Source organism: Prionailurus viverrinus, chromosome B2 (assembly GCF_022837055.1).
Source record: "Prionailurus viverrinus isolate Anna chromosome B2, UM_Priviv_1.0, whole genome shotgun sequence".
Lineage (NCBI taxonomy): Eukaryota > Metazoa > Chordata > Mammalia > Carnivora > Felidae > Prionailurus > Prionailurus viverrinus.
Window position 1 is genome coordinate 129,169,022 of NC_062565.1, and position 25,846 is coordinate 129,194,867.

Consider the following 25,846-nt stretch of genomic DNA (forward strand, 5'->3'; position numbering starts at 1 on the left):
TCCTTGATCATCTAACATGTCCCTCCCCAGCTTTTATTTAAATGCACCTCTACTAGAATATAAACTCCATGAAGACAAGAACTTAATTTGTTTTGTGCAGTACTGTACAACTTGCACGGAGAACAGTGTCTTAATGCAGGTGATGAGAATTTATCTGTTGAATAAGTCAATCTGTTATTTCAAGGATCTGTTCCAAGGCCACCTCTGTGATGAAGCCTGTCCTGCCCTTCCTTCCATTATTGGCAGGGTAGGTGCTGTCCCCTTTGTGACAACAAAGCACACCAAATATGCCATCTTTTTTTTTTTTTAGCTATAACACCATATTACACATACTCATGTGCACGTCCTGCCTTTTACTGGAGTTCCTTGATGGCAGGAATACTTTCATCCTCCTCCGAGCCCATCATAGTAGCCAGTTCATAGTAGGCACTCAAAAACCATTTTATGAATGAGTGAATACAAGACATAAATTAGATAAAGGAGGAAACAAAGAGTGATTTCATTTGGCCTGGGTTCACACAAACACACACACACACACACACACACACACACACATGCCCCAGTGAGCAGTAAGGCACACAAATCACCCTACGTAATTCAATATTTCAGGTTTGTTTTTTTTTTTCCTCAGTGAGAGACTGATTTTAGGCCGGCTGCTTGTGTTGACCTTTAATTCACTTTTATAAAACGTAATTTTAAAAGACGCTCTGGCTCATAAAACAACACAGGTTAAATTGCAAATCCTCTAATTTGAGATTTTTATACTGGAACTACTGATAGATTTTGACTGTTAATGAGCTTCCACTTTCGTTATTAAAAGGTTCTATTCTTTTGTAGTAAAGAACTGTGATTTGTGGACATCTTATGGTATATTTATTTCAGTTGGTTTTTGCCTTCAGTCATCTCAGCAAAAATAAGGAGAATTCCCCAGTGGAATTTCAGATATGTATGCATACTGAGAGGGAGGCAGAAGAGGAAATTATCATCTGATTTATTCATGACTATTTGCAGATGCAATGTATTCTGTCCATGCCCACACTTAGAATCCGGTGACTGCGTTTCTAGAGCTCACACCGTGGTGACCACTATCTGTCCTAATCGAATGACATATGGAAGCCAATGACTGTCTTCTCACTTGTGAAAAGCAGTCATGCTCAGCATACCTCAGAATGGGCAAAGCCTAGCAATTAAAAGCACAGATGGTATGTTGGTGGCATCAAAATTTCTTTAGCAACAAAATTGAGAAATTAAAATGTAAAACAACACATTAAAAACTAGACACCTCAAGCATGTAATTGTATATTTATTTCTCTTTTTAAAGAACACTCCTTAATGTAATTCAATATACAAACTTGGTTTCACAGAATTATAATCCACTATATAGCACAAAGATAACCCAGATTGTGTGTGTGTATGTGTGCATGCACACACATGTGCGTGTATGCACACGTGTTGTTGTACCCCCTCCCTTTCTTCCATTCTTCCGGACCTACAAACAAAGGCTCTGCCCACCTCCACGCTAACCAAAGCCCATACTGAATGTTGTGTACAAAAGACATCATCCTCCCACAAATTCTTTTCCCTGGAAAGGTTCTTGTCCCCGTTCCCCCTGAGATAGCCAGGAGCCTGACCCTCTTCCCCTCTTCAAGAGGGTGAAGTGGCTTCCCCTAAAGCTGATGCCAACCCTGTTACCACGTGGACCGGCTGAAAGGAAAGGCTGCCGAGAGGTCTCCATGCCCCTTCCCCGGGTCCACTCCTAACCCTCAAGTCCAAACACATCCCCTCCAGAGCAGCCTTAGTTCTGGTCACCACCTTGTGCAGCAAGAACCAAGGAGATCTGTAAGCCCAGGTCTTTTCCACGGGCAGCGCACAGCACTGCCTGCCAAGCCACCGGGCCGGCCGATAACCAAGCTCTACACAGTCCCATGTGCTTTGTCACTTTAATTTTTAAAGACACCCTAGCATAGGTCTGTGGCAACCTAGTGTCCAACTGAGTTACATAAAATTGTACCAGTGATGCACTTGTACATATTTACATGGGGCGGAATGTTTTCCCATATTTTTAGATGAGTATATAGATCAACATGTTCACATAAGACCAAATACTTTTAATATTATTTATAACTGATTTATAAAGCTTTGAAAAAACTCACAATAGCACATTGTTTACTTTAATGCTTTACGGTACTATAAGTTTAAAATCACAATCAGCGCTTAAGTCATAGTCAATCCGGCAAACAAGAGACAAAAAAAATGTACAAGAGTTAAGAACTGACTGATACATCCTTTATCTTCTTTTTTTAACTAATGCATAAGTGCAGAATAAGATACTCTAGTTTAAATATCTTGTTTACAATATACATTTTTGTTCTAGTTACGCAACAGTAAATCCCATGCTTCACATAGAAAAGCAATCCACAACATTAAGAAAAAAATGTACAATTTATGAAACAAAGTAAATAAATATTAGTATTACAGAATCAGAGCTGTACATAAAAGCTGTTCAGTTTTAATCATATAAAAATATGTTTTAGTGCAACCTCACATATATATTGATGCTGTTTTGCTTTACATCATTTAGATCCAAGTGTCCAAAAAAGGAAAGAAATTACATTTATTACAAAGCAGATACACAAATTCTAAAATATGTACAAATTACTGCTAAAAAATGCTTATAAGAATATAAGCAAAGTAAAGAAAAGGCACAAACATCTGTACAGTTTTAAAAGTACCAGACCCAATAGGTTAATTTCAAATTTTGTTTTGGTCAGGCTCATGGTGACTTGTTAATTTACCTAATTCTTTCGATATAACAAAAGTATATATAATAGCAAACTACTGTAACTTAAGACAGGCATGCTATAAACTTGATTACCTCTATTTCTAGAAAAACAAAACCAAAAACAAAATGGGAAAATGTGGAAATGAAAGTCTCCATGCATCTTAGATCAATGTAGTTGACTCTTCTCTGATGAAGGCTCATTGCCTCCCTCTGTGCTTGAAGGTAGCTCTTTGCTGCTGGGAAAGCCCGGCTGTTTGTCATCCACACGACTCTTGCTGTAAAACGTGGAGTGAGCTAATGCAGTCTGTGATGTACCAAAGTTGTCCTTTTCACCATCATGCAAGTCAGGGTGGGTGGCTGAGGTACAGGGCTGACCTGGCTCAGGTCCACTAAAGTGTCTAATGCTAACATGTGCACTTTCCAAGGGTTTCTGGTGGGGTTCCTGCACCCGTGCTGGCTGATCTGCCCCAAGCAGAGCGGCCTCTTCTGTGGCAATCCGGAGAGAGGCAATGGCTTTTGTACAAGTCTGTATATTTTCCTCCTGTTCCCTCTCTGTTGCATTTAGGCTGTCTTCCGAAGTGCTCTGTTTCATCAATAGCCGAGGAGAAGAGGGTGTGCTAGGTGGACCAGATGACTGCAAAACGTGAGGCGATCTTTTCTCGTACTGCTTACAAAGGACATAGGGATCCTTAGGGAAGGATTCCCCGGAAGCTCCTTTCTTCTCCTCAGAGCCCTCCATTGGCAGAGGCAATGTGGGTGGAGGATGTAAACCGGAAAGGGCCGGCGGCATGGAGTGAACCATTTGGATCCCACCAACTGGCACCATGGGGATAGGAGCTCTCACTTGTTGCTGAGAGTGGAGCGGAAGATGACTGAAGACATAGTCATTAGGACCCTCAGGGAAAAGGCTGGAGCCTGGATGTTCATAAGCACCTTCTTGGTCTCCATAGAGACTGAAGTAAGGAACCTGAGGTAACCCTCTTCTTAAATTCTGTGCGAGGAAGCAGAGAGTACGACGTTTAGGACCCAATACTCTTCATGCTTACATCAAGTTATCTCATTCACACAGTTATCACTCACTCACTCACTCACTCATTCAGAACATTTTAAAACTCCCTCATCCCTTTATTGATTTTTCACTTTTTATGATACAAGAGACCACTCAGTTGTCTTTTAGAATCCTGGAATGAAGTTGTTGGTCTGTGAAAAGTTACTTTTTTTTTTTTTAAGTTTATTTATGTTCTTGGAGAGAGAGAGAGAGAGAGAGAGAGAGAGAGAGAGAGAGAACAAGCAGGGAAGGAACAGAGACAGAGGGAGAGAATCCCAAGCAGGCTCCGCACCGTCCGTGCAGAGCCTGATGCGGGACTCGAACATGACCTGAGCAGAAATCAAGAGTGAGATGCTTCACCAATTGAGCCACCCAGGCACCCCAATTTACTTTTGATTCTAAATATGATAAAACATGCAGTGTGTTTTCCACTAGGTACAGAGACACATTTCAGTTCTGGTTTGTTTGTTTGTTTGTTTTGCTTTTTATAAAAAGAAAATAATGGATAATTACCAGAAAAAGTTTGCTGAGCAAAAAACACTAATAGTAGGTTTTTAAATTCAAAAGGAAGTAAAAAGATTGCCATCTGTTTATATACTGGGAAGATTTTTAATATTTTTTTAAGTGTTGATGAGTATAACTGGAATGACAAGGCTGAAAACTGCCTTTTTTTTTTTTTTTAATTTCCACAGAGCAGATGATAAGATAGTGGTGATAGACAAACTGGTTCCTACAATGTGCAAGACATTGGTTTAAAGGAATAAATTCCTTCTCAAGAGGCACCCTAGCTGGAAGGAAGACCAGCTCCTCTATCAAGTGATAAATCAGGGCCAGTTTCTGTAAGGTAACTATCCATCAAAGTAGTTAATATTAAATGTGTCAAGCATTTACAACTCATATTCGACTACACCGTTGGGAACCAAAGATTATTAGGCGTTAATATCTTCTTTTTATGTTATTATTTTCATTTAAATATCTTCTTGGCAATTAATGAATTAGGACACTGACAACTGGGGGCCAGAATTCCAGATTTCACGGTCCCAGTCCTGAAAGAGAACTTATTTTCTGTAATTGCTTCTGTAGTGAAACACCGTTTGACTACGAGATTATCAGGCTTGCAAGAGCTTATCAGGTTTCAATTTCTGAGATTTACCCTTTCAATGGACTGGCATCTTTAAAAGGTACTCAGTTTATTTTATTTTGGGGGGAACTTAAAATCAGATAAATATAAACCTGTCAAGCATGGTAGAAATCCAGGAGAGAGAGAGAAAAAAAAAAAGTCCTAATTCATTTCAAGGATGTTTCTCAAGCTCAAGGTATGCTCTATACCATTAATGATTCATCCAGTTCTATTTAGACTGTGAGACCAGCCTGGGAACTATAAATTATGCATTATCTCTGTCACTCTGTGCCATGCTAGGCCCTTACCCTGTTTGGGGCTATGCCTTATTCAAGCTAGAAACAAATGAATTGTCCTGGAAGTGTAGAGGAAGAAATGAAATCATCCATCCTATAATCACAAGAACCCCACAAGTTAGGTGTGAGAAGGTGAGAATTTTACAGTATGAGACTTATTTAAATGCTGCTACAACAGCAACAACAACAACAATAAATCCCTCTCACCTTTGCTCTAATCTAGAAAATGGCGTATTTCCTACAACAAACACCAATTACGGTGGAAGAACTGGGATACTTAGAATAATAATCTTGGAAGATAATCAAATGAACCTCAAGTCCCAAAGACTCAGATCTTTACTGACCAGCAGTTAATGATTACAACCACAGAAGTCCGCCTGGAAGTAGAATTTTTACCACGTCACTACTTGCACTGCTCTAAACGTTACCAGGCCTCGCCACACAGCTTCTGTCCCTGCCTTCGCCCCTGTTTCACCCTCCAAAGAAGCTCTCAGTAAGACTTCTCCACCTTATTTGCAGCCCTATTTTGTAATCTGAACCTTATCATCGTGCTACGGTGAACAAACTCTCATCTTACTTCAATCTTGGTGAGAAACACCTTGATTTGGAAATGGGAATAACGAACCCGTGTGGGTTGTATTATGCGTACGTATATGTATTCCCTGTCCCAGCTCTCTTACCCCTCATCTTTTCAAGAGTGTCAGGAGGTGCTCTGGAAGCAAACGCAAAGAAGGAGGTAGGAGTGCAAGTAGTTCAGTGCGGGGAGGAGGAGGCAGGGGAGCTGATGCACGTGTGAAGGTAGAGAGGAGACGAAGCAGGTGCTCAGCTGGGACTGATCCAGGCTGTCACTGGCTGGGGGCTGCAGGGGAGAGTATAGCCTCAGTTTGAAAACTGAGGCCTGTCCTGATGGCAGGAACAGCAGGAGGCTGTCAGTTCACAGCATTCCGCACAGCTGAATGGCAAATTCTTTCAAGGACGGAAATCTGCTTGGCCCGCCTCCCTGCTGCCACAAGCAGATCAAGAAACTGTGGCCGAGAGGTTAAGTGACTCGATCAAGATCACGCAGATAGCAAGGGACAGGACTGAATGTCGACTCTGTGACCAGGCACAGTGTTCTTCTATACTACATACTGGAAACTAGGACACATCTTCCTTTCTCTTCGTTGCTAATTTATCTACTTAAACTTTAAAAATGGAATAGGAAATTTTTTGTTTAAAAAAGATGAGGCCAGAAACCATAAAAATTTTTCATCATCGTCCTTGAGCCACACATATTCGACCTTCAAAAATATTTGCTGATGAGAAAGACTCTTACCTTCCCTCCTTTTTCACTGCTTTTCTTTTCTTTTCTTTTCTTTTCTTTTCTTTTCTTTTCTTCTCTTCTCTTTTCTTCCTCCCTTTCTTTCCCACTTCTTTCTTTTTTCTTTCCTTCCTCCCTCTCTCCCTTCCTTTTCTTTTCTTTTTTCCTTTCCTTTTTGTTTCATTTCTTTTCTTTTCCTCTTCCTTCCTCCTTTCCTTCCTCCATTTCTTCCTTTTCTATCATCTATCCATCTATCTATCTATCTATCTATCTATCTATCTATCTATCATCTATCATCTATCTATATTAAAATTAAACTGAGAACATAAGGGCAGAAACAGCAGGGAAGTAGGATTCCAATGAGGGAGTTTCATCGCCTACAAACCTGCCCGCTAGGTACTCCCACTCCAAACTGAACCACAGGATGAGTGTGCCCTGCTGGACTAGAAGATCCTTTCATGCCTCAGTCACTGACCTATTAGTTCTTGGCCAATGTTAAGCAACAAGACAAGGTATTTCTAAGAGAATTTCCATGAAAACCGTTTGTTTTTAGGGCTACTCTAATTTAGTATTTTCAACATTATTCAGACAAGGTGCAGCTCTCATTCAATAGAGCAACCAGAAGATTGCCACTTCTCATACTATCATCAATTCTGTTTTGCCCTGGCAACAAAAATCTTGTTCACACAGCACTAAAAGATAAACATCTTCCTCTGCCCTTCAAAAATGGTGTGATAAAACATTAAATGGGAAGTGCTTTGGACCAACTGCCCCTTCTTCAGAGAGCGTTCCCTGATCTAGTCCCTCGTATCATGTGAACAAAGCAACAGGCCATAAATGCTCTAAAGATAATTGAGCTGAGTAAAAGAGGCCTTCATAAATGGTAAAGTTGAATATTTGTACTGAATATCCAGATGAATCAGTATAAAAAAACAATTGGTTGCAAACTCAATGACTAATAAAACCAGTCTCCTCCTAACTTTCTGGTCATATGTCCAAAATTTAGATGAACTTTCTTAGTCCACTCCCTTCAATTCCTTTGCCCGGGTTGACTGAGTTAGTTGCTATTAGTTTTTAATAACCATGGTGTGTTGACACTAAAGGCTTATATTTTTGGCACTACAGTTGACTAAGCATGCCCCAAATTTTCACAAATACCCTAGTCTCTGTCCACCTGGCCAAGGCCAGTACAGGAGAGTCTCATCGTACATGCTCTGCCAACATCGCTGCTCTATACCAGAGAAAGCATTTTATACCCCATGTGATATCCTGGCATGTGTCAGATTTGTGAATCTATGACTCTTTATGCCACAGTGGCATTGACTTTAGAAGCTCCCTCTTTTCTACTTAACACCCCACCAAGACACAAAAACCTGTGGAAATGCACCTTTTTTTCTTAGCTTGCTAATTCATTATCTTGGTAAATAAATTACGTCTTGATCGCATGTGTGTTTCTGCAGTACTTGCACCATAGAGATTAAGTTGGTATCCAGTTGTGAAAAGAGGGTGTTGGAGGAAGGGGAGTGCATTGCAGCAGGGACCTTTCCTGATGTTTAAAAATGATAACCTAAGCTCATGACTCAAGGTGGCAAAAAGGCAACGAGAGGGAAGAACCTGGCCGCCAGGGCAGTGAGAAGACAGAGCTGGAAGGGGATAGTGCCTTTGGCTGGCAGGACAGTGCTGAGCAGCACAATAGAAACCCTTGAGCAAAGAGAGAACAGCAAAAAGTAGAGACCAGAAAACAAAAATACATTTAAAGCTTAGAAATTCAAAAGGTATCATTCATCTGTCTATGCTGAGTGTCTGCTTCATTCATTAAAAAAAAAATCCCATACAAACTGAGAAACATCAAGGTCTGCCACGGCACGGAATGGGGCAGGACAGATGCTTTTTTATGGATTTGCATTAGACCTACTACCTAAATTTAACCCATGATTGTTACTATTGTTATTTAAACTTATAATGAGCGCATACCATAGAACTCTCTGAAACTTTCTCCCTGGGCTCTCTTAACTTTGGGTTCACCATCTCACTGAGCAAGTGCATTTGGTAGCAGAAGGTAGTAGTAATGGCAAGAAAAGCAGATAGGTTCATGCCTTTGACTTACAATACACCAAGGAGGTCACTTTCTCCTCTCCCAGTCACTCACCAGCTTCACATGTCCACTCACTGTGGGCAAGGTGATGAGTTTATTTAAGAAAAAAAAAAAAAAAAACGTATCGAAAGCCAACGCTAATGGCTGACCCTTGCTCGGCAAAGTTCTATAACTAACACCCAAATGGCCTTGAGAGTATGTGTCTATGTAGCCATGTCATTCCAAAGACTTCACCTTTCCTACTCGTGTAACGGTTTCAACTCATGCCCGTAATCAGTTAAGCTTAGGAAGCATTTAGAAAAGCCTCACCTATTCCCTGTTGGAAACACACTACTGCTCTGATGCATTACTACACTTGGGGTAATGTCACAGCCATGTTAGCGACAACAGCATGTGAGAAAATGTCTTCCTGTTGTTTTCAGTAACCAAGTTCACCACTCCCCATGAGAGACACCCATGTTATAGCAAATTTCACACTAGTGTATTATCAAGAGGCTCCAATATGCTTTGGCTTTAGACGTGAGAAAGAGAAAGCTAATCATACTTACAGGAGGCCCCAATACAATTGGTTCTGCTTGCAAATACTGCCCCATGGACAATGGTGGGTTATGGTATAAAGCCCTTCTGGGAGATGGCGCTCTTATGGTGGTCATGTATCTTCGTTCTCTTCTGGGAGAGAGGTCTCTTCTTGTCGTGATATCTTTCCCAGGTGACACCGGCCTCCTTGGGGACAGATGCCTTCTTGGTGAAACATCTCTCTGTGACATCTCTCTTCTCAACGCAGCTTCCTTTCTTGGTGAAAGGTGTCTCATGGGTGACAGATCTCTCCTAGGTGATAAATGTCTTCTGGGTGATACATCTCCTTTGGGTATCAGATACCTCTTTGGTGAATTCTCTCGACGGGGTGAAGAGTCATATCCTGGTGAGGAATGGTGGCTTGAGGGTGAGAAGTCCCTCGGAGAGGAGCTGGGCTCTGAAGACAACATGTACTCTTCATCCACACAACTAGGTATGTCTAACCTGTCTTTGTCCGGTTCTGAGTCTGTACTTTTGCTCTGGAATAACCTCTGGTATTCTGTCATCTGAGTATCTTCACATGAGTCACTTGGCGTCATCAGCTGAGTAACCTGAATACTTGGCAAAGTGACCAAATAGCTGATCAATGAAGAATGCCCCAGGGAACTCTCTGAAGGAACTCCATGTGGCACGGCGCCAACATTCACAGGCAAGGATGAGAATCTAGGAGGCTGAGGACTGGTGCTTCTTGATCTTGTTTTTGGTGTCAAATCTCCCTGATCATCGAAGTCATCATCATCTTCATCATCATCGTCATTATCATCTCCATCCTCACCATCCGATTCTTCAGCATCTGAGAACTGATGATCAGTTGAAATGCTGGACATGCTATGCTTCTCAGCTGCTTTGTGCAAATCTTCCATAGTTTCTGAAACAATTGAACAGATAGTGGAGATCAAGGTTCAAATGTCAAGATTAGGGGTTAATTTGGACCCCATCTCTTTCCAAAAGCTTTCCTCCAACCCTGCAGCCCCAAGAGATGGTTCTGTCTCTGAACTCCTTTAATACTCACTGGGGACTCATCTGGGTGGGAGACCTTACATGGGTTCTTGTCTTTTAATAACTAATCCGACTCATCCCCACCCAACAAAAGAACTCTAGAGTGACACCTTATATCTCAGATGTCACACAGCCCACAGAAAACCCTCAACAAATGGGGATGGATAATGCTGCTACTGATGAGGCTGGAAGAAAAAGAAAGTGAAGACCTGTCTCTGTGGATATAAACTTACATAAAAGTGATATATCTCAGGAATCCTGACTGACCTCAGGTTTTCTATTCAGAGTAATGATGGATTTCTTTTCCTCTTGATAGGAATAATAATACATTAAATTGCTTTTCAAGTTTCCCCAAAGTTTCATAAAATCTAAATCCCTGTCACAATGCAAGTATAATTAGATTTGCTTTACAGTTCTAGACAGAAGTGTTTTTATAGTGAGGCCTTTTTATCCCTTTCGGTCAGAACTGAAATGGATTTATTTCTTCTCGGTATGTTGTAAGCAATTCAGCATGTCAGATTCCTTTCTCTATTTCATATTTAATAAAATGCAATGGGATCATTTTTTCTTAAATATCAAAACTTGTTTTGCCACCCCAGGCACAAAGCTCCAGTGTGCAGAGTGAAGAGGTCAGTCAACTAAATTTTGAAGTACCTGCTTCTTCGGTTTCTGTATCATCCACTGATGTCATTGAAACTCCCAACTCCAAGCATTTCTTCATGTGCGCTTTAGATTTCATATGCTTCGTTAGGTTTCCTAGAAAACACAGGCAAAAAAGGAGGAATTACTTGATGACAAGAAGGTGATGATTGTTCCCAAATTAGAAATGAACTAATTTGAAATAGCATAGATTTGTGTCTACCCACCACCCTTTGTCCTGAACTTAGGAGGAACTATCTGGTTCCTGAACATAACAACCACTCAGAACTTTGGCCTAATCTCAAGTCTCCCTCATTCCAGAGGACTTGTAGCATAGGGTCATACCTTTTCAAGAGTAGGCTCCCAGCCAAGACTGGGAATCCCAGACTTTCCTGACTGAGAAGAGATCTAATATCTTAGGCTCAAATGGGCCAGCCTCCTAGGCTTCCATACAAACACGGTGACATAAGCCGGGTCACACATCTTAGAGAAAGTTCAGATCAAACATTCTTATCAACACATCCTGGACCCCAGACTTTTGGCAGTGATCAGATTTGGATCAGCCTCCAGGCTTCTCACTGGTCAGAAGAAAAAATTATGCAACCTTATCTGAAAGCCAACCTTGTAGACATATTCAAAGATCCATACAAATAACTTAGCTAACTACTTATAGGGAACATTATACTCATTGTTTAGCATCTATCTGTCTGGTATACATTAGCAAACTTCACGACAGCAGTTTCTAAAATTCTACAATATTCCCTATTTATCTTGAAACTCCCATTGTTTTAAGGAAAAAGAAAGGTTTTCTGTCAACCTTTGACCTAGGTTCTATGAAATTATATGTGTATCTCTATCTTTATCTTTATATCTATCTATCTATCTACCTATCTCAGTCCATGTCATGTATATAACTTATCCAAAGACACGCAGGAACCAGTTCAATTGTAAGTGCCATATTATTATCTGTGCCCTTTCATGATGCTGTAACAATGTACCAGTAAATGCTTTATTTTTAAGAATAGGCTTACTGAATCTAAGTGGAAACTCTTAGCCTGTGAAAATAGTTTGTTCCCTTGTAGAGTTGTTTAGCCTATCAGTAATGTGATATATGAGCCACAATTCTAGCCAGGACACTGTTGTTTATTATTTTACTTATATTACTTTATTTACTTAGTATTTTACTTATTGCTTATATACCTCTGAATTTTACATGCTATTTTGGTAACTCCAAACATAAAAATATTTCCAGGCCCCTACTGCTATTAATTGTCTAAAAATATTTTAAAGATCTCAAACATATTTATATATTTATTTATTTATTTTTGAGAGACAGAGACAGAGCGCGAATGGGGGAGGGGCAGAGAGAGAGGGAGACAGATTCTGAAGCAGGCTCCAGGCTCCGAGCTGTCACCACAGAGCCCAACACAGGGCTCAAACCCATGAATGGCGAGATCATGACCTGAGCCAAAATCGGACGCTTAACCGACTGAGCCACCCAGGCACACTGATCGCCAACATTTTTATAGACAGATCATCAAGAATTCTTAAATCTATAAATTAATGAATATATCTGAATATATATAATTTATATATATAATGAATATATAAATTAATGGAAATCATCTGTTTCTGCAAGGGTACATGTAATCTGTGTATGTGGCTGGGTGTTAGGTTGTCAAGATAATTTATTTAGATCTTGATATGTGTTTCTCCTCTATTTTTCTCTCTTTTCTCCATTTCAATAGGCAGTCAGGCTTTGGGCTCTCATCTTCAGGGTAGGTTTGGAGTTATATGATGGGAAAAGATAGGATAAAATAGGCAGAGAGGGAAAGATTAGGACCTGAGGTCCTAGGGTGGGGAAAAACACATATTTTGGAACAATGTTGGGAGGGTCTGACCATAGCAAAGCCCCTCAGGTGTAAGGTCCCTCTTAAGAATGTAACAGACACCACCTACTCTCCTTCAGGTTGCCCTCAGGGATTTGACAAAAGTTTTAAGTAGACCATAAAACGATGACCCACAAGGAATGGTATGGCCAGAGACCACCCGTCATACAATGGAAAGGAGCCAATCAGGAATGGACAACCCAGCACTTAGAGTTATCCAGCCAACAACCCCAACAACCGTAAAACCTGAGAAGGAAAAAGGGGGAAGGGAAGGAGGGCCTGAACAGAACCTTTTAAACTAGGACCCTTGCCTATTGTCGTGCGCATTCACTTTTGAATGCCCCCTCTCTGCAAAGAGAGCTTTCATGCTATTACTTTCTGATCACCTATATAAACTTTTGCCTGCTGCTCATTTTATTCTGTGTCTACCTCTTCATTCTTCAAACAGGCGAGACAAAGAACCCTGGATATTGAGGTAAAAAGCATCCTGCAACGGTTAGAAATCTGGCTCTGAAACAACTCCACTCTGGCTTTGGTTGACCTAAGTCTTGAGCTTCTGAAGGGATTCTAGCAAGGAGGGGGAAGGGACTGGCTAGGCAGGGCCCTTGAAGGAGTGGGCAGGCATGACTTCCATAGGTGCTGGTTCTCTGAGAGCACTGAGGGTCTGTGTTCACAGGGCTTGGGGTGGAACAACAGTTACTTCAACTGAAAATTCGAGGGGTTCCCCAGGATATTTTGCTCATTTTAAGATTCTGAGACATTTACACATTCTTGAAGGGTGACAACGAAACTCCAATAATGACCAAGAATAAATGATTTCCTGCTAAAACTCCATGGCAATGATGTAGAGCCAAATTTAATTTGATTTTTAAAAACCTAGAAATGTGGTGTTACGTCACCCAGCGTCTCACACAGCCATTCCCGTCACCCAGCGTCTCACACAGCAAACTCCTGTACCCCGTGAAGATAAAGCGGTTGTAATGACTGGCGGATTTGCAGGTTATAGAACCAAAGTTTATATTTTCTTCTGTCCTAGGGAGTCTCTCAGTGAAGTTCTAAATAAAAGGCTAGATTGTACAAAGGAGGATGGTATTTAAAGGACCTTAAGTTTATCTCTTTTGAAATGCAAATGAACACTCCCCCCTCCTTTATCTGCCTTCAAAGAAAGCATCCCTGTATTACAGATACCTTTTTAGTAAAGAAGAAACAGGTATGTTGGGAGTCTACACATTTATACTTCTGAGAAACCAACGAGACAATTTAGGATTTGGGCTATAGGAGAAAATTGGTACCTATTTCCCTACCAAAGATTATTTTATTTGATTATTATTTTTCTTGATGGGGAGTGGAGCAGAGTAACTGGTATGCAAATTTAAAGTTAAAACATAGGAAATCATACGAGCTTAATGAGGGGGTAAAAATCCATGATAGCTAAAGTACTTCTGCAGCAAGCAGTAAGACGTACTTCTCCAAAAGTCAAACCCCCTCTAATTCGTTACTTCTGTAATCTGAGAACACTGGGATCAAGAACGTTTCCTTGATTTTATAAAATGAAGAAACTATAATCAAAACAACCTTCTTGTATATTTTCATATAAACCTACCTGTAAAAAAAAACCCAGATTTTTCTTTTAAAAGAAAGAATATCATTTTAAGGGCAAGTCCTGATATTATGAAATTCACAGTTGCGGCCTGAGAGTAAGAAATTGTCTCTGTGCTGATAAATACACGGAACACAAGCTATCAAATTTCTATGCATAATTAATGCAACTGTGGATGGAGGGGCCCACCTGGGAGTCTGTGGGTCTCTACATTATTCATAATCTTGAAACTGACCATGGGCACATGTTTTCTTCCCAGCTGCTGCCTTGCTTTTCTAATGCCACTGCATGGATTGTCTCCCTGTGGTATTTCAATATTGGTGCAAAGATTATCTAGATCGCACAACATTTCTAACATGAAGTAATAGCAATAACAATCTGGGCAATTCTTAGCCACTTCCTTCGGAAACAACTTGCCTGGCACTAAGTCTACAGCTCTTACTCAAGTCATAAAAGAAGCCTTGCTGTTTCATGTGTATCCTTTGATTACTTACATAAGGGAGGAAATACATTTCACTCACAAAACCATCTTACTGTCAATAACAGTTATAAAATGGTATTTAGAATCCAAAGAAACCATAAGAAAAGTATGTCCTCATCTAAAAAGATGATAATTGTACCTTTCGTTTTGAAAGCAAAGTTACATAACTTGCATACATATGGCCGGACATCAGTGTGAGTGCGGATATGCTTTTTGAGCATGCTTGGCTTCTTACAGCGAATCCCACATTCTTCACAAATGTACTTTCCACGTCCACGTCCTCTGACATATACATAATCTTCATTTGACTTATACCTGTTTAGAAAAAGGGAATGCAGTGTGTTTTCAAATACTTTACTGGTTTATGTATCAAACCAGAAGCAAATCTTTTGAGAGGCAAATTATTATGAGGGTCTTTTACAAACAATTATTCAACCCTACTTCTATGAAACCTGAGAAGTTTACGCAGTAAATTCCTGAAAGAACCAGATGACACATTTGGCACTGTAAGCAAAATGTAATTTTCTACATGGTGTTCAAAATGGAATGGGTCCCCCTATTAAGACATGTGGACTTGGGATATAGATGTTCAATTCCAATGGACTTCCATAAGCCTCAGAGAGTTTCAGAGTTGTGCCTTACTACTTTTGGATTCTAGTACAGCCTCCACACAAGAAATATCCAAAAAGTTATACCAACATATTCAAATCATCATATATCATCCGTTAACATTACATCGTCTAAGACGTGCAAGCAGAACAGACACACACACACACACATGCCTGTAAATATGCTAAAATAAGTAAAGCCGATAATAGAATTCTTCATTGCAAGTTTTTGCTCTATTTTTACAATCCTGGCATGAGAGTGCCTCCCAAATTTCTAGCTTACACGGGCTGAGCTGAGCTCACCAACTGTTGTCTACAGATTTGATCCGCTCTTTCCCAAGGACCATGAATTTGCACTAAAGTGGAGTCCAAATTTCAAGTAGCTTCTGGTAGGTACTGTTATGTTACATAATAAAAACTAGAGATTCTATTTTTCAACCAAATTTGCATTTGTTTGCAGAAGAATTTAATAGAGAGGTTTGAAAGGATGTCTGAGGTCAGCTAGTTTAGTCAAATCAATTAGATGAACAAAATCTTAGGTATTCACTGTGATAATCCATGGAAGAAACCTACCCAGGGCTCAACTATCATATTTTGTTCAGACTACAATGAAACAGGATCAATCATAGAGTACAGTAACATTCTACTGAATAATTCAGTGAATATCATTATCTTTTAAATCAAAGCGAGGCTAGAATTATGGGTCTAATGTCATTCTTGGAAAGATATTCTTTTCAAGGGGCTCATTTTATAATTCCAAAATGTAGACTGACATATAAAATGCCCTAAATCACTGTAGATTTACTTAAAGGCACTAGATTTATAGGGTTTCTTGTTTGTTTGTTTGTTTGTCTGTTTGTTTGTTTTTACATTCTAGGAGTATTGCACACTTCGGTATTTTCAGAAATGAAAATTCAACTTCATTCATCCAATCCAGTGAAGGATTTTTAACAGAGAAAATCCACCCACATATTTAAATACTAACTCTTTTATGGATGCTATTCAGTGTTAACATTATTTACTTTTTGGTCACTACTAATCCAGGTGGGAATTAAGTAGTATCAAAAATATGAATGGTCAATTCTGTATGTTTTTTCATTAAATCTTTCCCCTGTCACAAGGAACTTCCCACCTCAACTTGTTCTTCAAAACTTTCTTGAACTTTAAGTTTCATTTTACATTGTCTTCTGTTACAAAGTAGAAAAGATGCAAAAGATCTTTCACCGTTTAATTTCACTATTCTCTGTCCCTAAATAGATAAAATTACCAAAGAAATACAGAATAAAACAAATAAATTTTATAGAAAGCTAGTTTTCTTCACAGAAGGATACCTTAAGCTTAGTGTAGCCCATCATCATGGTTGATGGGAAATGCATTTTATCTTCAAGTAATATAATGTTATTTTATTTTTTTTAAATAAGCTTCATATCCAGTGCAGAGGCCAACATGAGGGCCTGAACTCACCACCCTGAGATCAAGACCTGAGTTGAGATCAAGAGTCGGACGCTTAACTGGCTGAGCCACCCAGGGGCCTTATAATTTTATTTTTAATGTCTTAGCTGACCAAACCTGTAAACAGTCAAATTCAGTACAAAATGAAACTATATATTTGAAAAATCTGTAAAAATAAAATATCTACCATGCAACAGGTCTACAGACCTTAGATTCTACTTAATACAAGAATTAACGTATTTTGAAAAAAACCCAAAAGGTATGTTTAAACCTAGGAATTGGGTAATATAAAGAACATATACACTTTAAAATGTGGTCAGTTATACTTCTTTTTTCAAGTTATCACTTTGCAATCACCAAACTAAGAGGCAGTAACACACTGCTTGGAATGAACACCTGGTCACCACCAGGCAGAAGTCAGGTCACAGATTAAGAAATGACTGGGATGTAGCCCATACCACAGGGAAATGAAAGGGGGAAGAAATGATATATGGGCACCGTCCTTGTGGATCATCAAACCACAGCAATAATATGTTCATATACGCTCTTTCACTTGTGTCCTTCATTAGTAGAGATGACTTCCCCAAAGCAAAGTATAAAGTATCGCTCATCTAGTACAAGTGCACTACTAGGAAGACTACTGAGTATGAGGGTGTGGATTCATTCACAAGGACATCTCAGTTTCTGAGGAAAGATAACATCTGTTTTGTTTTCATTTGTGTTAAAAGATGAGGGATGTCAAAAAAATATCAAGACCAACTTTAAGACTCCATACAATTGTGGATTTAGTGGTGAAAATACTTGACATCCACAGGGGCCGAAACCAAGAGGAAAACAATTTTAATAATTCATCTCCAAACTGGTAAATCTATGTGGGAAATAGATATTTCATATCACTAAAGAGTCAACATTTTATAATTAAATAGATAACATTATTCGGTCTTCCAACTATAACTGGAACAAATTTGTGCTCATGGAAACATGTAAATTACAGATCTATTGCAGAGATAAGGCTAGTTACAACATAATCACCCTAATGTGATTAGTATGCTTTAAAGTTTTTAAATTTTAATAGCATAAGTCTGAGATTTTTCTCCCATGTGACCAAGGAGCCTGATACAATACAATTCTAATGAAATCTAAAACTAGACATTACACATATGAGTAATTTTTCTTTACTGTACAGATATCAAAGTCATTGAGCCTTATTACTTGTATTTCTACAACTCAGGATTCAACGCTTAAAAGAAATTCCCAGGGGCACCTGAGTGGCTCAGTCGGTTGAGCATCCCACTCTTGATTTCGGCTAAGGTCATGATCCTGCTATCGTGGGATCAAGCCCCGCATTGCTCCCCGTGCTGAGTGTGGAGGCTGCTTAATATTCTCTCTTCATCTCCTTCTGCCCTTTTCCCCTGTTCTCTCACACACACACACTCTCCCTCTAAAATAAAATGAAAAGAAAAGGAAATTCCCAAAGAAAAAGAAACGGCCAGAAATCAGAAGAGACAGAGAAAACATGACAACTCAATGCAATGTGGTACCCTGGCTTGGATCCTGGAACAGAAACAGGACACTAATGGAAATGATGAAATCCCAATAATATCTGGTAAAAGCAATTAAATGAACAATCAAATTAACTAGTTCCTAGGATTATACATGAGTGTGCAAGATTGCATTTGTGTTAGCACAGAATAAAAATACCCATTAATAATACCAAAATGCCCACGAGAATAATATTAAAGCATGAACAAACTTGACGACATCATGAGGCCACAAATATAGTCGATTTCATACTGCATGAGAGGCGTGGAAATTTGAAGCAGAAGTTCAAACCATATATAACGGGGACATTTTCATTGAAAGTAAGTGTTGAAAGCAAGCGCATGAACTCATTATCTGTTGCCAGCCAGACTTCAGAAATGTGAATAGAGAAGGAATCCGCCTTATACCCAACCAGAGTAGGTACTATTTTTTCCCGTGCATACATTCATGACCATTTGCTCTGACTTATAACTGAATATTTTACACATGCACATATTTCCTTACCCTCCTTCAAAGATTTTAATTCGGATTGGCTCCGTTTGTTTGGATCCAATATCTTTATCTCCATGAATATCTCCCTTCCCTCTTTCCTTTAAGATATTTCCAACTAGTTTCCTTTCTAGTTTGCTGCCAAATAAAAAGGATGCATCAGGTTTCATCTGTAGGAAAAAAGAGAGAATCATTTCATACGCTTTCTCTAAGACACAGGAGCAGCCCACATACCCGCTCTCCTCTGACCTCTGAAAATTAGCCTAAATTCCATGTGAAAAGGCCATGGCCTGGCTACATAAAACAAGGGACACTAAGGATAAAATCAGAGAAATACAGTTTCTACAGAATTATTCAACATTTTGTTAAAAAAAAAAGAATATTCCTCTGTTGGCACAATCTATGCAACACTAATAAAACCAGAAAACATGTTCTATATTCTGAAGTAACAAAACACTATCAATCAAGGAAATATTTTCAAAAACTGCAGGGAAATGGTAACTGAATTAAGTAAAAACTATTTTTAAATCCTCTATTTGCTTCATTAATAATTTAGGAAAAATTCCAAAGTGCCCATATTAGTATTTTTGCAATTTGACATATTAATTGTTCATGTAGGAACAAACCAGATAATCACTTGGAAAAAATGAGTTTTGAGGGAAAAATAGAGACAATAAATTTTAGTAAAAAGTACTGTCACTGGAAATAAGCCCTCTGAAGTTTGCAAAGCTCAGTTCTGACACCCATCCGCCTCCTTCCTGATCTTTCCACTCAGTGTCCATTCCTACATTCACAATGTTCTATGTCCTATGTCCACATGTCACAATCCCATGAATCCTTCATATCAAAAGAGAATGTGACCAGCTAGGTCACTAACACAGGCCAGAAGAGAGAAGAACCCAAAGGAATCGATTCCAGTGGTAGAATTCCATGGCAGCTGGCCGAAAGAGGGACTCCCCCAAAACATAGTGCACGCCTGGCCACTGGCTTTTTCTCTTACTGAGAAAGGGAGATCAGTGTCACAGAGGGTTCCCTCAGCTCTGACCTCCATTTCCCTTGTATGTTTTAGACCTTCTGTCCTTCACTATGTTTTCTGCTCAGCAATCAAATCCACACTACGGTGCTTTTAGAAATGGTATTCATTACCTGAGCAAACTGCTTCCATGCACTTGATGATGTAAGCTTGCCAGTTCCAGGTCTGTGCATAGCAGCCAGAGTATAAATTTCTGCAGTGATTTTTTGCTTGGACCTCAGAAGAGCCAGAGTGGTCTTGGTGTTCAATCCTGATGGGTTTGGGTTACAGGAACTAATGCACCATGAAGCATAAACTGAGGATTTGAAGGTGGCCTGTTGTACGTAATTGGGTTTTGTATAATTCAAGAAGCACCAACTCACAGTAGTTGTTGTCCGCAGACTGGGGAACTGAAGAATCTGCTGGAAATCTGCCACGTCTGTGAAAAGAAGAGTTGAGTTTGCCATCTTCCTGCTTGGGCCAGAGGCCATGTGCACCAGCATGCCGACAGGCAGCTTCTGGCCCCTTCCGTGCTCTTCAAGCTGACCGTCTCCGGGAGGCAATGAGGAACTCTGTGGGCTCATGCTCATATCAGATGCCGTCTCATCAATATCTAATTCATCTGAGGACTCTCTGCTTTCAGAAGGCCCACTGGACTTCTGGCCTAGAGGAGGTGCCCTGGAGTTGGGCGGGAACGGCTCCCTCATGGACAGGCTGGCAGACGGATGGTCTTGAGATGAGGAAGGGGGCAGTGAAGAGAAGGAAGATGACCCCGACTGCAAGCCATCCTTTGGCTCAGAAGCACAACCTTGTCGAACCAGCTGGGGTTTCTGTGGGCGGGACAGATCCTTCTTGATGTCTGAGCTGGTTAGCTCCACAGCACTGAGCTCCTCAACAATCTGTCCATACATCTTTTCTTCCTTGACCCTTTTTTGCTGCTTCGTTTCCATGAAGAGCTCCAAGCTGCTGGCTGGAGAAAGCATACGCTTGCTACCCCCCAGGGTAGCCACGCTGTCCGAGGTGGAAGGTAAACATAAGGGGATTGAGGATTCTAAGCCAAGGGGTAAGGTCTGAGGTACTTTCCAAATGGGGTATTTTTCTAAGCCTGCGTGCTGCCCCAACACCTGGGCAATGTTGAATCCGATCCCTTGCATGGCCGCGTTGGTCACCAGTGTTCTTTGGGTAGTATTCTCGTCCACTTTGCATATGACAATTGCAGGACTATTTTGCCCAAGTATCTGAGAAATGCTCGTGTACATGACACTCCCGTAGGACGGGACATGGGTCTGGATCCTGACAGGAACCACTGTTCCCGGTAAGGACTGTAAAGGCCCAGCGTTTGCGGAGGCAAAATCTTCTTGAAGAACCTGTTCAGAGGGAGTATCAGGTGACTTGGTGCTCTGGTCTGACGGGAACTTCTGAAGAATGTTCTTTGAGTGTAGCCCTGATGTTCCTGAATAACACGGGTAGGTTTGCTCTTTCGGGTGTGCGTGCTCAGCAGATTTCTTTCCAATGTGCTCTGCAACATGCTCTAAGGGACAGCTAGGATGGATTTCTGCCTGGAAAGAAGGCTTGCCGTAGCTCTTCTGAGGGTGTTGCACAAGGGGATGCGGGAAATGTGCCTGCCACCAGGGAGGCTGCTGAGCTGGTAAATGAACCATACAGACGGTAGGATACTGAAACTGAAACAAGGCATTCTGGATTGGAGAAAACGGAATAGTCTCTTGATGTGGAAATAAATGTGGCTGTTCAGACAAGTGCTTGCTTGCAATATAGGATGTCGGTTGTATCAAGGGATTTCTCAGGGATTCCTGACTGTCCATGTGCATGATCTGTTGCTGGGCCAGGTGGAGCGGACCTGAGCTCAGCTGGGCACAAGGACCCACAATCTGCTTCCCAGGGTCCTCTGCCTGGAGGGGAGGCAGCACGGAGGTGGGGGCAGGGTGCCACGCGGCCCTCAGGCCCGCGTGCAGGTGCTCCATGTGCTCCTGCTTTACACCCAGATCTGCACCAGCCTCCCCCTGGGCGATCTCCGGAGAGCCACTGAAGGAAGCCTGCCGCACCAGAAAGCATTTCTTCCTCTCCCGCGACGGGGATAACGTGGCGGCCGATGCCCCTGCCGCCGGAGCGTGGGACAGATTCCCGTAATCAAATGATTTGCTCCGGATTTCCGGAACTTCCGTTGGGTGAGGGCAAGGCATCTGCTCGGACGAGCAGCGCCGCATCTCTTTTTGGTGGTGGTGGCCCGGGACGGACAAGGAGTACGACCCAGCAGGGACGGTCAGAAACTCTGAATGCTTCCCAAACTCATCTGGCTTAGGAGGTGCGGGGAGCTTAATGGCATCCTCTCTTTCGAAAGACATTGAAAAACTGGAGCTGTGGGACAAGTTGCTTTCCTGACTGGGGCTGCGGGAGAGGCCCGTGCCTGTGGATTCAAAGCTGGATTCCCCTGAAGAGTGCTCCATGTCTGCAAGTCGCAAACGCTTCTTTTTGGGTGGCAACTTCTCAGCTGGGAGCTGGGAAAGGGTCTCGCTTCTCTGGGGCCACTGAAATTCCTCCACGGGCTTTTCCGGCTCTTTACTCTGGGCGTCTTTCTCCTTCTCTGGTTTATCAGGCTCCTCCGTCACTCGAATCTCAGGAACCTGAATGTTGTGCTGGCGAACCAGCCTGGGCTGCGCATGGTAGGGCTGCTGCTGGGCCTGCTGGGAAGGGGACGGCTTCCCCCCGCTGTCAGCACCGTCCGCAGGTGGAGCCCACTCTGGACTCACCGGGGCTTCTGAAACCTCGCTGTCACAGGTCTCGGAAGGTGAAGAGGCCTTGTCCTGTGCGCTAGCCATCAGTTCAGCTGACTCAGACCTTTCAAATGAATTGGGGCGGCTCAGCGAGTTTGTGTGCTGAATAACAGAAATCACATTTCCAGGAGGTTTCCTGCCCGCCAGGTCTGAAATCTTATCTGCATCGGTGGCTGAGGGCGACTCCTCGGACCCAAGAGATGGACTTCCAGATTGGAGTTGGAGTCGACACGGGTCAAAGCGCTCCGAGTGACCATGGGAAGGGTTCTCATGTCCCGCCATGACAAATCCACCTCTTAAGCCTTCCTGCATCGGCAGTTTGGGGTCGTAATCCGAAGTCATTATGCCCATGGGCGTGCTCATGATGCTGCTGCAGATCATGGGGGTGTCCTCCTCATCTCCCACGCTCTTCTCTTTCCGGCGTTTTCTATTTTCACAAGTAGTTCCAAACATGGTTGGCACTCCCTGCAATGGCACCGAGGGATCCATGAAATACTCACCCCCGTGTTTTAAAGAGCTTAAGCAGGAAATATCCCTGTAGCTTGGCTTTGGTGTTTCGGAGTCTTCCCACTTCTTGTAGGGTTTCCGGCAGACATCGTAGTCATACCCCATGCGGTCCCCAGAAATCAATTTCTTTTCCTTCAAGGATAAGCCTGTGACACTCTTGGACATCCTGCCATGGTGTTCTGCCTCCATGTGCCCCTCCTGTACTGAGGGCAGCTCAAATGCAGCCTGTCTCCTTAACATGCGCTGAGGGGGTATCCCCACCGTCCCCGGATAGAACACATCATCGGAGCCGCTCATCCTTTCATCAAATGAGTGACTTCCTCTCAAAGAAGGAGGAATGCTAAGATTAGTTGCTGAAGAAGTTGGCATCGAGTTGCTTCTAATAAGGGGTGAAGAGTCCACAGGAGCTTCTAAGAGAATTGGGCTGCTGCCTTGGAAATTTGCAGGAAAAAGCTTTCCTTCGTTCCTGACAGATGACGGAATAGTCTGGGATAGTCTGGATTCACTGTTGAATTTCGTGGATTTCAGCATGCTTGCTTGACTGGGGTCGATCTCTCCCTTGCTTGGGATCAGCTGTGATGCAGGATCTTCAAACATCTTGACATCTAACCTGGTGTTTACGTGAGGTAACGATTCCATCATGCCCTTCCTACCCATTGTGGCACGCTCCTGACTTGCGGTCGTAACACTGAGTGTATTTCTGGGACTAAGCCGACAGTATTTTCCAAAGATGATTTCTTCATAAGACTTTGCATTTGTGTTTGGAGGGCTTATTTGCTGCTCCGCACTTTCTGAGCGAGAGAAGTAACCGGAGTCAGTGCTTCCTTTACTGTGCGGGCTCAGAAGGTTGAGAGATGGCTCAGAATCTTGTCCTTTTTTCTCTGACAGTCTTAGTGCAAGTTTCTGTTTAACTGTGTGAGAATCATCAGGCTTAGTATTTAGTGACGGATTCGGTAGCATATCAGAGCCTATATACTGAGAGCTTTCGTTAGGTAAAGGGATCCCACTTTTGGGGATAATCAAAATCGGCACTTTCATCGGACCTCCCAGTGATTCTTCCAGTGACCCATGATAGCCACCTCGGCTGGCAATATCCAACGGGATCGGTGGGCCGGGACTCATTTTCTCAGAAGCCTCAACAAATAAAGAGCTCTCCTCGTCCGTGTCTGTACTCTGCTCACCGTCTGAATGTATTTCTGCTTCTACGTCAATAAAACCAGCCTCTAGGTCCAATTTAGATACAGCTGACTCTGTGAAAGGGACTAATCCTGCCTTAATTGCATGGGCATGTGACTTCCTGTGCTTATACAAATTGCTCTTTGTCTTGAAAGAGAAACCACAAGGTATACATGGATATGGCCGCTCCCCAGTATGGGACCTGATGTGTTTTTTCAGTACGCTTGGTTTGGCACACGCCCTGCTGCAGTAGGGGCAAATGTATTTGCCGGGCTTTTTGGGTTTGTGCTCTTTCTTGTGAGCATCTTCGGACTGTTCGATACTTTTCTGAGAGTATTGGCTATAAGCAGGGTTCAGGCTTGAAATCTTTTTTCTGGGGTAACCACCACTGTGGCCATGTATAGGAAAAGAAAATAAGTCCTCGGAGGCAACGGACGGCAAAGGGCCAGGGAAAAGCCACGGAGGGCCTTCGAGGCTCTGATGTGGCTTGCTGCTGTGCATGACCCCCTGTGGCAATGAGTGCTGAGGGAAAGAGAGTGAATGTTGGCATGAGTAAGGGCTTGGACGAGGCGGTGGGTATTGCTTCTCTGTGACATGCTGTGCCACGTCGCTAGGTGAGGCCAGTTTCCCAGAACCAAAGAGTTGTGCGGACGCTGTGTCTCCGATTTGCTCAGGATCTATTTGTGGTTGCCGCTGTCCTTCTTGACTGCCAAAAGTGCTCATCTTAATAACAGCTGATTGTTCCTGTCTCCATCTACCTGATGCTGTATCAGTTTCTCCAGACCTTGAGGTAGCTTTTTGTCCTAGAGCTGTGTCCCCAGTGTCCATTTTGTTACAAGGTCTTAAGTGCTAGTTCACTTGAAAGCCATGCAGACTCATGGAGTGTCTTCAAAGCTGTGCTTTTCAAAGCTTGTTAGCTTCCATGGTCCAGGGTGTCTGCAAACTGGCCGAGTGCTCCTTCTCTTTGGAACCTGCCACACCCACCCCGTAGTCTTATGAGCATGAGATGGTAACGGCCTTGGACCAGGGCTATAACACAGTTCTCTCCATTGTAGAAATGTCCATCCAAAAGCTAAGTGCAAATCTGTGAAGATTTCTTATGGCATTTGAAGATTTTCAACTAGCATGAAATTGGGATGAATAGTCTGGGAGCAGTTTTGCCCATCAACTAGAGCAAAGTTCAACTGCCAGTTTCACTAAGATAAAACGATCTGAAAGAAAAAGAAACACAAAGAGATTGTCATAACAGTTATCAAGTTAGAAACCAAAACCAATCCTAAATAGCCAGCCTGACCCTGGATAAATTGAAAATGATTTTTTTATGCTCCAAGGATACTTTTTATAGCTGTTACCTTAGTTCCACAATTAAAGGATATTAATGTCAAACATGGCATTAAGTCATAAGCTAGATTTCTTCAATGCTCTAATTTTGGTCATCCTTTT

At 41.9% G+C, this 25,846-nt stretch overlaps 1 protein-coding gene across 1 annotated transcript in view; it reads right to left on the reverse strand.

Moving 5' to 3' along the window:
• Positions 1 to 1,283: 1,283 nt before the first annotated feature.
• The window catches only part of HIVEP2 (HIVEP zinc finger 2), a 204,951-nt gene continuing 180,388 nt past the window's right edge, over positions 1,284 to 25,846 (reverse strand). The window contains exons 5-10 of the mRNA XM_047858087.1: positions 20,063 to 25,614; positions 18,932 to 19,086; positions 14,965 to 15,140; positions 10,871 to 10,972; positions 9,190 to 10,085; positions 1,284 to 3,773 (exon numbers count right to left, since the gene is read on the reverse strand). Coding sequence (XP_047714043.1) covers positions 2,949 to 3,773; positions 9,190 to 10,085; positions 10,871 to 10,972; positions 14,965 to 15,140; positions 18,932 to 19,086; positions 20,063 to 25,231 — 7,323 coding nt within the window. The 5' untranslated portion in view covers positions 25,232 to 25,614 and the 3' untranslated portion in view covers positions 1,284 to 2,948. The remainder of the gene's footprint in view (positions 3,774 to 9,189; positions 10,086 to 10,870; positions 10,973 to 14,964; positions 15,141 to 18,931; positions 19,087 to 20,062; positions 25,615 to 25,846) is intronic.